We start from the raw sequence: 15,741 nt of genomic DNA on the forward strand, positions 1-15,741 counted from the left end.
ACAAATTTGTTTGTCAGAGATTTGCTGAACAAGAAGTAGGACTGAGTGGACTTATAGGCTCTAAAGTTTTACATTGTTTTATTTTTAATGCAGTTTTTTTTTGTACATAATTCTACTTTTGCAAGTTCAACTTTCACGATAAAGAGATTGCACTACGGTACTTGTATTAGGTGCATTGAAATATACTATTTCTTTTGTTTTTTTACAGTGCAAATATTTATAATTAAAAAAAAACATAAAATGAGCACTGTACACTTTGTATTCTGTGTTGTAATTGAAATCAATATATTTGAAAATGTAGAAAACATACACAAATATTTAAATAAATGGGATTCTAGTATTGTTTAATCACATAATTAATAACGATTAATTTTTTTAATCGCTTGCCAGCCCTAGTTGATGTATGCTATTCTGTAGCTAAATGTTTCTTGTCAATATTTATCATTTACATAAGGGTTTTCATTGTCCAAAAACAGTACAAAACCATTAACTAGTCCATACTCACAACACCCTGTAAGGTAGATAAGTGGTTGGTATCCTCATTTTACATGTGGAGAAACTGAGTCCCAGAAATGTTAAGTGACTTACCCAAGGACATGAAGGAAGTCAAGGTTCTAGGGTTTAAAGGTATAATATTAAACGATATTGGCTAGCCTGAAACAAATAATGCCTTCTAAAACTCTAGTCAAGACAAGGCAAGTTGTACTTTAGTGTATGTTAAACTGGTCACATCAAAGATCTATGGGGCAGATTAGCATAAAACTAGAGTTTTAGAAAGTGTCCATTAGACTGAGCAAACAAACAAGATCTAACAACACAGCTTTCAATCTTAGTCTGGACAAAGTTTCAGTGGTGGAAGAACTCTGTGAATTCCTGGTTCCCAACATAGTGCTCAGCCCATTAGGCCACGAAAGACTGGTTTCTATTGGGGAAAACTGGGGGAGGATTGAAAATCAAGCGTATAATGGAAAGCTAGCTCCGACCTTAACTACAGAGTGGCTACCACTGTGATATAAGGATAAAAGTTCATAGCAATAATCAAAAAGTGTAAATTACAGCAATATGTACATGTGTTTTAAATAATTTTTTTAATTGTTGAGGCAGTAATACTTGGTTCATGGAACTGCAATATACAGAGAGGTGAAATAAATAGCTTATATATATATAATATATATAATATAGCTGGTTTTAAAATATTCCCTTATCATTGGTGTATTAGGTCACTTTTAGTCACTTGAATGTATTTAGCAGCATTCTCCAGAACTGAGCATAATGCAGGATCACAGAGCCGTGACACCTTATGTCATCAGAAAGGTTACAGAAGATCGATGCATTGAGAACTCCACGGAAACTCAATCACTGCCGCACACACCATCTTGTCTCGGGACAGTTTGCAGCAGACAATAAATAGATTACTGCAAAATTGGTGATTTTCGGGGCAGGGTCTCAGTAACTTTGGGAAAGAACTTTGGTTTTCTTTGGTTTTATTTTATTTAATATTAATTGTTTTTCCTCTGGGGATCTGCTTGAAAAGTTGTCCGTTCCAAAAAGAGAAATAAGCACCTATGTGTCAACAACAAGAAGTCAATTTAAATAGAGTAGTTCATTTTGTTTTTCAAGTCACAATAAATCCCTAACAGCTTCCCCCAGCGTTTGCCATCCAGTCTTTTATTTTTTTTAATTTTTTTAATTATTTTTTAAACACAATGTACAAAAATAGAACTTCTTCCTTATTTTTAATGTAAAAATATTCCTCTGGTGCAGTTTTTTTGTGGTTTATTATTGTGACACTATTTTTGTCTATCTTTTAACTGGGGTTGGTAGGTCGTATTCTCTTAGTCCTCTTGGTCACTGTGGTGTACTTGAAAGGTTTCTGTAACTCCACTTGACCCTTTGGGTACCTTTTCATAAAATGCACATCTTGTTGGTTTTCCTGGGTCTTGGGCCCTTTTCGTGGCCTTCCCTTTTTGGTAAATCCAACGTACCAGCCAGAGTATTTCGCAGACATCAGTGCTGTGTAGTTGTTTTCTAGGACTTTTTCAATGAAGACACACTCTTTGCTGGTGCCATCAGGCTGCAAAAGGGAAAGAAGATTCATTTCAATCAGTTGCAAACCCCTTGGCCAAATAGCAATTTTGCATAAAAGAGCAATTACAGGATCTGGTCCTGTTCTCTCCTGCTTGCAGTCCAGTAGCCGGGGGGAGGGGGGGGGGGGAGAAGAGGGGAAGGAATATCAGTTGAAATATTCAAAATGAACCATTAACACTATTGTTTGATTCAAGGGTGCCTTTTGTTTTGTTTTCTTTTTCTTTTCTTTTTTAAACACTCCTAACACAGGGATCTAGTTTTTGTAGGGAGATTTTCAAAGACACAAATACCAAGTAGTCACCTAACTTTGTAAACCTCCCCCATTGTGGCCTGTCCCAATAAAACATATCCCTCTGTGAAGCATACATCAGAAGAGCTACTTGCAGGAATCTTGAACAGGGTGAATAACAACACTTAATGTTTGTTTAGAGAAGTCCTAAATTCTCAGCAAGCTGGGGTGTCAATCTACCATTTCGAAGCGGGGTAGATCAAAGAGCACTAGGGAACTTTTAATGCACAGCAGCAGGGTCCACAAAAACGCTTAGTGTGCGGCAGGATAGTGCAGAATAGATTTACACCCCTGCTTGCCATGAACTAAGTATTCATTTAGTCCAACCCCCAGAATTTAGACTGCTCTTTTCAAAAATGCTTTAGGAGTTAGATGCCCAACCACCATTGAACCCACCACACCCATGCAAGATGGGGAACTTCCCCCACTAAGGTGCTTTTGAAATTTCATCCTTAATTTCCAATGCACTGCCCATTGGCAACCCAAACATTAACTAGCCATACGATTCCTGGGAGGTGCAGATTGGTATTCTCATTGGAGAGATGGGGAGCTGAGCCACAGAAAGGTGCTGAGCGCCTAGATCTCCCACTGACATCAAAGGGACATCTGGGTTGCTCAGCATTTTTGAAAATCTGGCCATTTACTTACGTACCGATTTTTCAAAATCTCGTCCCAGGCTCTTTATTTCAGTGCCGAACTGTAGAACCTAACTTTTGGCCTCTATTTTTATTTTTAATCTTGGAGTAAAAATGGACACCCAAACATCAAAGAACTTATTTTTAAAAGTTTACCTTTACATCACTTTACTATGGCTACTCAGGCTCCAGACGGTGCCATCATCAGAGCCAGAACTGGAGCTCCTAGGCCTGTACTCAGAGCACTAGGCTCACTTTCTCAGGAAGGTCTCCTAAGCCTCCTTTTCAAGGGCAATCATTATAATGGAGGATGGGGCATTTCTACTAGAAATTCAGATGCCAAACATCCCAACATTTGGGACTAATGCTATTGAGGGTTTTGGTTCAGGCCAGTTTACAGTTGGGACCATTTGCAAAATTCTAAACCAGATCTGGATTTGGAACTCCAGCAGCATTTTGATCTGTGGTTTAGATTCAGGCAAATCTCTAATTTATACAATGCATGCAGCAGCACTGCAAGAGTCACGGCATCACATAATAGGATATTTAAGTATTTCAACCAAGTGGAAATCCTACAAACACTATAATCCTATGCCAGAATATATTGCTATTTTACCTTTAACTGCTGAATAACTGGAACAGTCCATGAAACAAATCACAGGTCAGATGATGCCTCCTGTATCAAGTCTTCCTTTAATTTCTTTTTCTTTTCTAAATACATCAAAACTATAACTATCCATCCCATCTTTGGGAATATTTATAGGACCTTCACAATAGTATTATGATCTGGGTGAAACGTTGTTATGGGCTGAATTAATACCCCATTGAGATTGATAGGTGTGAACTGACCCTTCAATTAACATAACTGTAAGCGTAAGTACCACTAGGTCCTAAGACAAAAGGTGTGTGTGAACCTGCTGAGGATCTTTTGACTGAGCATTCTTTTGGATAGGGGAAAGTCGGGGGATGAGAGATCTCAGAAACTGAGGTCAGACAAGAACAGAGTGAGAGAGGCAGCCTGAATGAGCAGCTAAATGCATGTCACTGACCCTGGGTAGAGGTTTTTCAGGTCAGGGTGCAGGCTAAAAAAAAAAAAAGCACTCTTGGTGCTGTGAGAAAAAGAAGCTGTTTATTGCTATTTTATTCCTTCTGTGTTCCAAGACACAGAACTTCATACATTCTTTGTATATACACAAAACTGCATCAGAGAAATGCCTGACTACCACCACTTTCTACTCCCAATTCGAACACCCACAAGCCCCCAAACGTCAACTAGCTGCTCATGTCAAAAAGGGGCAACAACCATAAACAAAATATGGAACATTATATAGGGCCTAATCCACAACTCGCTTAAGCGAAAGGAAAAATTCCCACTGACTTCAATGGGAGCTGGATTAGATTGCTACAACTAATTAATAAATAATATAGGGTTTTTCATCTGTAGCCCTCAAAGTGCTTTCCAAAGGTTGGTAAGCACCATATAAGAAGTTGCTTATACTACACTGAATAGCTTATATGTAGAATTATTACTACAATTGCCTGTGAACAAACAAAACAGTCAAAGCCCTTTCAGTCCTTAGCAAACTAATTCTCCAAATGCCTGAGAAAAATAAAATTAACATGTCACTGCACAGAAGCTGCAGCAGATCACAGGAGGCAAAGGATTGATCACAGAGCTCTGGCAGAATAATCGCTATGTATGTCTGAAAATGGGCCAGGTGGAACAGATGGAAATAGCACCAGCCATTCACCTCCAGAGACATGAGCACACAGAGTAAAACTGGTACTCTTCAGTCTGCTCCCTTCTAAACGCTTGTCTAGAAAATTGTTGCAGAGCTTGGTACAATTTGTCAGATGCTGTTAATCTCGGAATCTGAGTCAAGAGAAAGGCACAGCCAATCTGAGCTGGTTTAGAATTCATTAGACCTGTGATCTCTAAATTATTTTGTATGAGCTACCAAAATCAGCTGTAACTCAGAGTCACTGCCAACCCAGGCTGGATTCAGAGAGGCAACCAAAGGGGAAAGGCTCCATAATTCATCACTAATCTCCAGAACTATCCATTCCCCCTTAGATCTTCTATTCATGGATGCATTTATGTTATTTTAAACTTGAAACCATTAACATATCATCTTGTCAAAGCCTTTTGTTTGCTACACAAACTGTATAGTACCTGTCTCCTTAAGAGGGTAAGGGGAGATCATAAACAATTCTACAATAGCAACACAGAATCATACGAGGGAAAAGTTTGAGAAGAGGCCCAGAAATATACATTGCCCACCAAATATACATAATCAGGAATCCATGCACATTGACAGGGGTTGAAGCCAGCTCTGCTACTGACTAGCATCCTACATATTTGGGAAAGCATAAAGGTCATATTTTATCATCTATAATTTTGAACTTACAAATGCTTTGAGGAATGGCAGGGCTGTGCAAAACCCAGTGGTTTCAGTTCACCGGGGCTCATCCTTTGAGTTCAGAGTTCAGTCAAAACCACAGCGAGAAAACAGATGACACTGCAGAATTCCACCAGGTTTCAATGTGAAGCCAGAAACAGCCCCCGGTTCACTCAAAACTGGGCCCGGCACATACCTTTCAACAATTAATACAACTTAAACACTAATGTGGCTGAGTCTCAAGTTCACACAAAATTAGGTGCTGATGAACCAACCAAATTCCTTCTGAGCTATTAGGTATAGCAGGGAATTGGAAAGCTCATTTCCCCTACATTTGCAGAAAGGTCCTGGATTTGACCCATGACCTTGTTGCTATGAAAATTTGACCACTTTTAATATATCTATTTTGGGGCTTTCTGCTTGCACTACAATGTCATTTTCTTGTGGAACACTTAGACATACTCAGGGATGAGACTGGAATTAAAAGAAGAAAATGTTGGGGTTTTTAAAATTATTATTAAAGGTATTTTCTGTGTTTATGTCTCGAAATATGCCAGCAGAGTCTACAGAAGAGCAATGAAGAGTAGGGAGAGAGGATACTACTTCAGGCCAGGTTCAGGGCTAATTTGAAGCAAATAAGGTCCATAAAAATAAATTTAGCCTGGAAAAGAAGGCACTAAATCATATAACAACGTGAAGTTAAGGTGACATGTACACGTACTTTAAGATAATTCATGGATAACGAACAGAAATTGCTTTTCTCCAAGTAAATCATTCTTATATGTGCTAGGGTATGTTGTAGAGACAGACAGATGATTTTATAGCATCTGTTATAAACCCCGATAGACTGGGAATATAGAACATAAATCACTTATATAGAAGGGTCTCTACATCATGTAATCTGTCCCTGAGATAATCTATTAGTGAAAAAGCAATTTCTATTCATCCTTTAGGGATTATTAATAAAGTAATTTATAAATGTCACCTTAATTTCAACAGTTGCCACTCATTTAAGGCCCAGTTCTGTTCCCATTTAAATCAGTGACAAAACTCTCATTGGTATCAGGCCCTCATTGTATGAATATATGAGCATGTCTCTTGTCAAGCCAGAGCATGTCATCAATATGGGGCCAAGCTGACTTAGTGTAACTGCATTGCCTTCACTGGAGACACAACAGGGAGGGAACTGGCTAATTCAATTCCAATGCACTTCAACTGAACAAAATCCCACCATCCTCCTGGGAAGTCAGCTGAAATATTGAAATTAAAGCAGTAAAATACATGAGTGTGGAGTCCTGAAGGAGTCTAAGGTGTCTGATGCACAAAAAATTGTTTTGGTCTCCCTCTGTTCTCCTCTCATTCCAATCAGATTCTGTAGTCTAAGGGACAATCCATCCAACCAACCACTCGCCTCCAGGGATGCAGATGGTCCAACACACAGCAATATTGATGCAGTTCCCTTACACAGAAGAAGAGGGTAGGAACTGGGGAGGCAGAAAAGAGAGATTTGACACCCAGTGCACTGTGTTGGTTGGGGGATATTAGTGCAGCAAAAAAGCTAAAAGTTCCACCGGTTCACAGAACTTCCAGTCTTTTGGGAAGGTGTGGGGGGGCAAGGGTGCTAGTGCCAAAGAGCCTACGCTGAGTTATCTGCTGAGAGGATCCTCAGTCTGGAAGGTGGGTCCATTTCCCTTCTTCCAGTGAGAACCTCAATGCCCATCCAAGTTACCACACCAAAGCACTCAGCAGAGAACTTGGGCCTAAGAGTTATGATGTCAGCATTGCATTTGACCCTCAGCGTGGTGATTTTCTGGATTGCAGTCCATACTGACTGAGTCTCCTATGACAATACCTAGACAAGCTTCTAAGAAATGCTATTTGGTACAGACACCAGTTCAGGAAGGGCACTTCAGAACTTCCCTAGCTTTGGCTAAGTCTCATTGAAGTCAATGAAAATTAAGCGCAGGCTTAAAATAAAGCACATGGTTAAGTGCCTTCCTGAATTGCGGCACAGTCCTCAGATTCATGCTCCTAAATCACAAGCAGCTTCCAATTTAAACCTCTAGAAGAAAATAGCAGTAAATCCCCAACCTAAAAATGCGTTCAGTACTCCCCGGTGTCTTATTTGTCCTGAAACTCCCCCGTTCCGCCTCCCACACACACTCTCACCTTCCCCCCTCCCCACCTCCTGAGACAGAACTCCCCTTAAGAAGTTTCAAGAGGAGGAGAAAGAAAAGAGAAATGGCCCCAACCAGGTTTAAATGTCAAAATGCAAGAACTGGCTGTTTGAGGGTAAAGAAAAAAAAACCTGTATTCTAACTGACTGTCTTTTCCAAAGAATTCTTAGTCCAAACATATGCTGCTGATATTGGGTTGCACACTACTCAAGTAGACTTCAATGGAGAGATCCTGCCAAGTTACAGTATGTATTAATTTCATAGATACTTAGCTGGCAAAATGCACTCTAAATACAAAGTAGTAGTGCTCTAATTAAAGCAATGTATTCGGAGAAAGATTCTTTAAATGTACAGAATCCCTGAAAACATGAGAGATGGACACTGCAGTGTGTCCCTTGCATGATTACATTGCTATGCAGTGTGGGAGGGGGAGATTCACACCAGTGCATGGGACCGGCACAAAGCTGCACACCACTTCAATTTTACTTCAGCCCACAAAATAGGACTTATGTAATAGCACAAGCCTGGTGCACACCCTCAGCACAGGAGTGATTTTCATGCTGGTTGGCACCTTTCTAGGACACAGTGCAGTTAGAGACCAGAGAGAGACGTTCCACTTGTGAAGTTTGAGTTCAGATCTGGAATTGGAAGGGCTCAGATCCAGGATCTTGGTTCAGGCCCAAACTTTAATTTCCAGTAAAAGGAAAGGCAGCTTCATCTATAACATTTATACATTAAACAACACCCTTTTACGTAGGCTTAGGATCCTACTTTGTCCTTTGCCTAATACTGTGCAGAGTGCTTGTGTGCTGGCTGGCCACCACCACCCTCCCCAGAGATGGCTGCATTACTGCTGTACGTGGATTGCTCATAAAGGACTGGAGAGCCTCTGAAGTGAAATGTGCTAAGTACAATAGTCGTCAAACAGTCGCACAGTTGGGCTACTGGGGCCGATTCCTCACAAGAACTGACACAAGTTCTATGGCTATTTCACTTTCCCAAGCTAGCTCCATTCAACTTTTATTACTTCCTTGGGACATGCTCCTTAGCCAGAAAAATAACTTGGGTTGGAGTGTTATCTCCTGTATTCTTTAGATAGTAACTGAAAAGCTCATGGAGATCTGCCACCCTCTCCCCACACATTCAATGTAACTCAGTTATACTGACAAACTACTTTATACTTAAGAACATAAGAATGGCCATACTGGGTCAGGACAAAGGTCCATCTAGCTCAGTATCCTGTCTTCCAACAGTGGCCAATGCCAGGTGCCCCAGAGGGAATGAACAGAACAGGTAATCATCAAGTGAGGCATCCCCTGTCGCCCATTCCCAGCTTCTGGCAAATAGAAGCTTCTGTCTGATAGCCATTGATGGACCTATCCTCCATGAACTTATCTACTTCTTTTTTGAACCCTATTATAGTCTTTGCCTTCACAACATCCTCTGGCAAGGAGTTCCACAAGTTGACTGTGCGTTGTATGAAAAAATACTTCTTTTGTTTGTTTTAAACCTGCTGCCTATTAATTTCATTTGATAACCCCTAGTTCTTGTGTTATGAGAAGGAGTAAATAACACTTCCTTATTTACTTTCTCCACACCAGTCATGATTTTATAGACCTCTATCATATCCTCTTTACTTATCATGCCGGTTCCTCAGCTGGTGTCAAACAGCATAGCTCTGTAGACGCCAACTCTCAGGAAGAAAATTATCTATCATAGGTACGTATATGAGGCTGTCCATAAATCATGTAACACATTAGGGGGTGAGTGCGTCCTTACTTGTGCGTGTTTGTTTCAGGGTTACAAAGAGTTACAATGGGTGGGTGGGTCTTCAAAAACATCACCAAACAATGTGTTCTGTAATGTATGGACAGTCCCTAGCACTAGAACAACTGAGCACCTCACAATCACTAATGCATTTCTCCTCATAAAACCCCTGTAAGGTAGGGCAGTGCTGTTATCCCCACTGCACAGATAGGGAACTGAGTGTCACCCCATCTAATTTTTAGCCATCTACAAAACCTCTGGGATCCACAACCTCTGAGTTAGGTGCCTGGGTTCCTTATACAATGAATGAGGAGAGAGAGAAACTTGGAATGGGATTCACAAAAACCAACTAGGAGGCTCCTCACCTAAGGCATCCAATGGGAGAAGGCAAGCTGAGAGGCATATGCTAAGCCCCGCCCCTCCCTCAGAGATGGGCATGAGGAGGCCCCTCCCTCTGCTTGGGAGTCTCAGTTGCAAACACTCTTGGCATTAGGTGCCTATAATGCTGCTGCAAGCAGCAGCCTTGGAACTTTGAGCCTAGTGGCTGGAGCACTCACCTGGGAGGTGGGAGACCACCAGGTCAAGTCCCCCTTTCACCTGAGTGGGAGAGAGGATTTGAATAGGAATCTGCCACCTCTCAGGCAAGTGCCCTAACCCCGGGGATATGGGACACACTGGTGTGGGGCTCACCTCTTGAAGCTGTTCCACTGTGGATAAATAATTTTAAAAAGTCATTGACACAGAGGACTGGATCCGGGGTCTTTCACCTTCCAAGTGAGTGCTGTAACCACCAGGCTACAGGGTCCTTCTCCTGCTTGCTATCTCTCTGGCCAATTATTCTTTCATTATTTGTCCGCAGTGGAAGAGTTTCAACAGGAGAGAGCCCCCATGAGAATATCCCACAGCCCAGTGGTCAGAGCACTCCCTGGAAAGGTGACAAATCCCAGTTTAAATCCCTTCTCTGCCTGAGTGGGGACAGGAACCAGGGATCTCCCATATCCTAGGTGAGTCCTAACCACTGGGCTAAACGTTATAAGGGACTTCCTCCTCTCTCCCTCCTCAGCCACTGTGTGTAAGTTCCTACTGGACTGAGTCGTGCAGGTGAGTTAGGCCGAGGAATGCCCATCTTCTGTGGTTTGTGCATCACTCTGGGGCTTAGGCATCCACACACCTGGTGTGGAGCTGCAATGCGCATGCTCAGAGGCACAAATACAGGCACCTAGAGCACTTTTACTGCAAAAATTTAGGTGCCAAGAGAGTTTAGGCACCTACAGGGTTCAGGGGCACATGAGTGGGGGGTTTATGAATCCCAGGGGGGCCTGATTCTGGGATCCAGGTGCCTAAAGTGGCAGGTAGGTGCCTACATCCCTTTGTGAATTTAGCCTTAAGTGGCTTGCTCAAGTTCACACAAGAAATCTGTGGTGGAGCAGGGAATTAAACCCAGATCTCCTAAATCCCAGGCTGGTGCCCAAACCACCAGACCATCCTTTTGCTCATAGTTCCTCAAAACATACTCCTATCAAACATTTGTATTGCTGACACGGACCCATTAATAAGACAGAAGTCTTGCGATCATGAATGAATATAAATGCCTGAAGGTTTATGTAAAAATAAGCCAAGAAATGAACTCTTATTACAAACCGCCAACGGGAATGTCATTCCAGAATGAAGGCGGGCAATCTCAGTTCCTTGGAACAAATCTTTTCAAGCACATTTTTTTAGGCAAGCTATGGAGGTTTTTTTCCCCGCCTGACATAATTGCTTTGATACGAACACCCGGTCACAGTGTCACCACACCACACCTAGGCACTACATCACATCATCACTATAAATCACAGGTAATTACACAAGACAGTCAAAAGCTATCAAAGGAAAATGCATATGGGGAGAAAGTGTTCATTAAAGATGGCTGGGGAAAAAATCTATGCAAACAAAACATCTTCCCAATCCCAGTAGCTACCCTACCATACCCATAGGTACATCAGGTACTAGAGAGATGCCTGATACATCACATATATCACAAATAGATATTCTGCCTTTGACAGGTAGAATTTTTATGAGTGAAAAAAAAGCATCTTCCCAACCAATGCTAGTTAAAGCTGTGACATAACTCCCAGAAACAACAGGGGCAGGACTTAGTGAAGAGACACCCAACCTTACAGTCCATTGCTGATTTGGAAGCAAACACTCCACCGTCTAACACCAAGGATGTGATTTTCTCTGCAGTCCATTGCTATATGCCCACATGAAAGGCATTTTCTTGTAGGGGAGCCTGTGGGCAAATGAAACTTTAACGCATAAATGTTTTAGCTGCTGTTGCTCTGCTTTCCTTCTCCCTTTCCCTCTCAAAGCAGAGACTATTTGCAGCAGCCTCCTCTTGCTTGCATCTGGCACACATGAATCCATCTGCAAGAGCCTGCACCAGTCAGAAGGTTCAGCTTCCAACTCACTCTGTGATCTACATTGGGAAGAGCGATCGCAACCTGGATCCTTGCAGTTGGGGCTACAAGAGGGACAGTGTCCCAGTCCAGTAGTGAGGAGAACAACCAGGTACTAGAAAAACCCTTTCCTGGGACATCAGTTCTCTCCTGGGATATTAATTCAGTGATTTTTTATTTTATTTTTTATTTTCTTTACACATCCCTAATCCAGGCACAAAGATGTGGTAACTGTTAGCTATTCTTTGATAAGTTTCCTATAAACTACTGTGTAAAAAGCTTGATCTATATTCCAGCTCCCAGAAAAAATTCTCATATATCCCTCATGCTTGTATAAAGGTGAGAGACAGCACTGCAGTGAGGAGAAAACAAACCCTGCTGGATTAAAGGAGCCAGAACCGCAGCTGGGGTAAATTGGCATAGCTCCACTGATTTCAATGGAGCATCTCCAGTTCACACCAGCTGAAGATCTGTCCCACATTTTAAAATTGCTACCAGGTCATGAGATAATGAACACATATGGCTGCAGCTTCTTTATCCAGTGGGCTCAGCAAGGTAACATCTGCCCTGTGCTACCACTTCACAATGAGGTGTCTCTGTAAATGGATCCTTTTATGCACAGCAGGCCAAAGTCACCCCTGATGTAACTGAACTCAGTGGAGTTAAAAGGGCTGAGTTTGAGACAGTCTCTCTCCAAATGCCCTGGAATTACCAATAGGCGGCCTTGTATTGTTTGTGCAGAGCATTTGGTGAATGGCTCTCCGGTATTAAACATGAAACATCTTGAACTGACATGAAGCAGATCAAAGTGCCAAAACATTTGCTACTTCTACAATTACACTCCCGAGTTCTTTGGTGCTCCTTCTCTCCCCCTCTCCTTTTACAGCCCAACTTGGTCTTACTGGAGTTTTGTTTTCTTGTTTTAAGTTCTCCAAATGGAAAGGATCAAAGGGCTCTTTGTTGTTGTAGCAGAAGTGCTTCTCCGAGCTAGGCATTACTTCCACTAACAACTTCCTGCTCGTAGGAAATTCTCAGGAGCCTCTGTGCCACTGGACTGAGAGAAAGCATTATCAGGTGCAACAGCACCCCTCTCCCCCCGCATTAAACTGGGGCCCTGAGCCACCTGAGCAGCTTTGTATGGGAAAGGGAGGGCTAGGCAGATTCTTATTTATGCTTCAGAAATGCAACTGTGCAGACAGACTTTGTGGGACCCCAAATCCTGCACCTCTCTTGGCTTCTGCAGCAAGAGAACCCCTGCATGAACAGTTCAGATAATAACAAGGTGCAGTGATAGAAGCCCCCATCGTTTGAAGGTTTCTCTGTTTGAAAAAGATTATCTCATTCAGTAAACCTCACACGTAATGCTGTGCAAAGCTTTTGTTAGACAGCCCACCCATCTTGGATTGGAAGCTCTTCAGGATGGTCTCCATTTTGTGTCTTGTTCAACTGAGCACATTGCCAGTGCTTCACAACTAATAACAAACAACAGGCCCCATGAAACTTGCCCAGCTGCAGGTTTCTTTACAACCTAGGAGTGCATGTTTGTTGAAAGGTTCAGTGAGACTCACACCCTTCAAGAGAGACTGGGACAATTTACAGTTTCAAGACAAATACTATGATGTGCCCATTTTGATTATCATCTTCTTGAGGCTTGTTCACAGCTGAATCACAAAGTGATATTTGGGAGGGTGCAAACCCATCTGAAAATGAGGAAAACTTTGATTCACAAACTTTGAACCCAGAACCCCTGAGCAGACCTGGGTGAAAATTTTCTAAATTGTTTTTTTGATGGAAAATTGGGTGTTTGACTAAATAAAAAAGTTCAGGGAAAGAGCCTGCCTTCTGTGGAAAAGATGGACATGTCAAAAAAATGAAAACTAACAGTTCTTTGCTTTTTGGCTGAAACCCAAAAGCATTTCAGTTTTTGTATTTTTGTTTTTTTAAAGAAATGATGACATCTTCTGCAGAAAATTCCCCATGTCCTGACCAGCTCTGCCACTGAGCTTCTTGTTCTAATGCCATCCCCATGTGACAGGTACAGTATCATAGACTCATAGGGATAGAAGGGACTGCAAGGGTCAGTAAATTAATGATTGCATCTAGCTGTTACTCAAAAGGCTTCTTTTGGAATTGTGTATTTTTGATTCCTCATTATTATACATGGTTTCATAGCATACTATATATTATACATTGGCTGGGCAGAATTTGATTTGTATTTTTGTGTAATTTTGATGGATAATATTGATGTTTAGTTTTAATTATTTTGTCTATTTTTATCTGTTTAAATGTTCAGTTGTGGGAAATTATATGGGATCAGCCAATAATTATTTAATGACAGTAGACTTCGAGATTCAAAAAGTTAAAGCTTTAGAATTGTTGGAACAAAAATTGTCCACATCACATATCAACATATACAAAGTTAAAATCGTTAAATCGAACTCTAATGAGTTCTCAAGCAGCATCCTTCTTACTTTGCTTATCAGTAAATTTCAATTATCAACAGAAATATTTCTCGTAGGTTTGTGTGTACACAGTGAAATCCATGTTTACTGACATTTACAGATAAAAATCCAATCCTTCCAAACATAATTAGATCACACACATGGTCTACATTTTCAAAGTGACTAGTGATTTTGGTTGCTATTGTAATAATTGACAATGAATTAAACAGTGCCTCCATTCTTGGGTGCTCAATTTGAGAAGCCTTAAAAAGGGGCTCACCACTTTCTGACAGCCAGGCTCCAGGTGTCTGAAGTTAAGAACCAAAACCTGAGGCACCCAAAATAACTTATCACTTTTGAAAACGTAGGGCTCTCTGTACAGAATCTGCACAGTGACCCATGGTTTTCTGCAAGGGTCCTACTCCTCGGCACACTAGCAGAAGTTTAGTGAAGGAACCAAAAGCTGGAGGGATGTCAAAGGGCTCACCCCACCCAGAACAGAAAATCTCAGTAGCGGAAGGGTAGGCCCAGGCCAGGTTGGAGCCATGGCATCTCTTGGCTGTGACTCTGCCACTGCCTGTGGCAGGAAAGGAAGTGGATATCTCTTAAAGGGCTCACCCCATAACTCATTCACAGCTTGGAAAGTCCCAGCAGTGTGACAAGCAGGATGGGTGAGAACTGCATGTTAGTGGAGCAGCTCCCAGGCAGAGGCAGATTAAGATTTATTGGGGCCTTGGGCACAAAGAACATTTGGGTCCTCCACACCCTGGGGGCCCAGAGGTGCCAGCACTGAAGGCTCAGGAGGGCCATGCCTCCACACTTTTTAAGATAGGTGTAATAGCCTCAGGCAGGTGCGAAGTGGTGGCGGCATGGGTGTAGTTTGGGGGGTGAGGGGACATTGTCTCCCCACCCCCCAAACAGCAAGTTTCAGGCCAGAGGCAACAGGAGGAGTGGTGCTGCATGTGGTTGCTGCCTTGGGCACAAAGCCCAGGTGGCAGAAGTGGCAACCTGTCACTGGGAGCAAGAGGGACCTGGCAGGAGGAGCTGGCTGCAGGCACTGAGTGAGCCTGGGCGGAGTGTGGCAGCTGCTGAGGCCAGGCCAGTAGCAGTGGGAGCTGCACCGGAGGAGCCCTCCCTGCCCGGTTCCTTGCTGCCTGTGACCTAGCCGGGGCAGGGCTTCCCCTCCTTGCAGAGCGTTGGGCAGGCCCCAGGGAGGGGGCAGGAGGCTGGACTGGAGCCCCCACCCCGGGTCCCACTGGCAGCAGCATGCCCTGGGGGGGTGGGGACATGGACTGGCAGCTGCTCGTGTTCACCCTGGCCCCCACCCAGGGCAGGTGGAGGGTCCGGGACTCCTCACAGTGATCCAGGCTCCCTGGGCAGCTCTTACCACTGCTCGGCTCCTGCGTCAGGGGAAGAGGAGGAGCAGGGGGAAGGGCCCCAGTTCCAGTGCGCCCCCCCCCCCACACACACACACTTCTACCCAGGTTCTGGTGCTCTTGCGGGGGGG

The 15,741-nt window shown here is 42.8% G+C and overlaps 1 protein-coding gene across 1 annotated transcript in view; it reads right to left on the reverse strand.

The window, feature by feature from the left end:
* Positions 1 to 1,807: 1,807 nt before the first annotated feature.
* The window catches only part of FGF18 (fibroblast growth factor 18), a 67,248-nt gene continuing 53,314 nt past the window's right edge, over positions 1,808 to 15,741 (reverse strand). Inside the window, exon 5 of the mRNA XM_065409984.1 lies at positions 1,808 to 2,074. Coding sequence (XP_065266056.1) covers positions 1,808 to 2,074 — 267 coding nt within the window. The remainder of the gene's footprint in view (positions 2,075 to 15,741) is intronic.

This window comes from Emys orbicularis, chromosome 8 (genome assembly GCF_028017835.1).
Source record: "Emys orbicularis isolate rEmyOrb1 chromosome 8, rEmyOrb1.hap1, whole genome shotgun sequence".
Classification (NCBI taxonomy): domain Eukaryota; kingdom Metazoa; phylum Chordata; order Testudines; family Emydidae; genus Emys; species Emys orbicularis.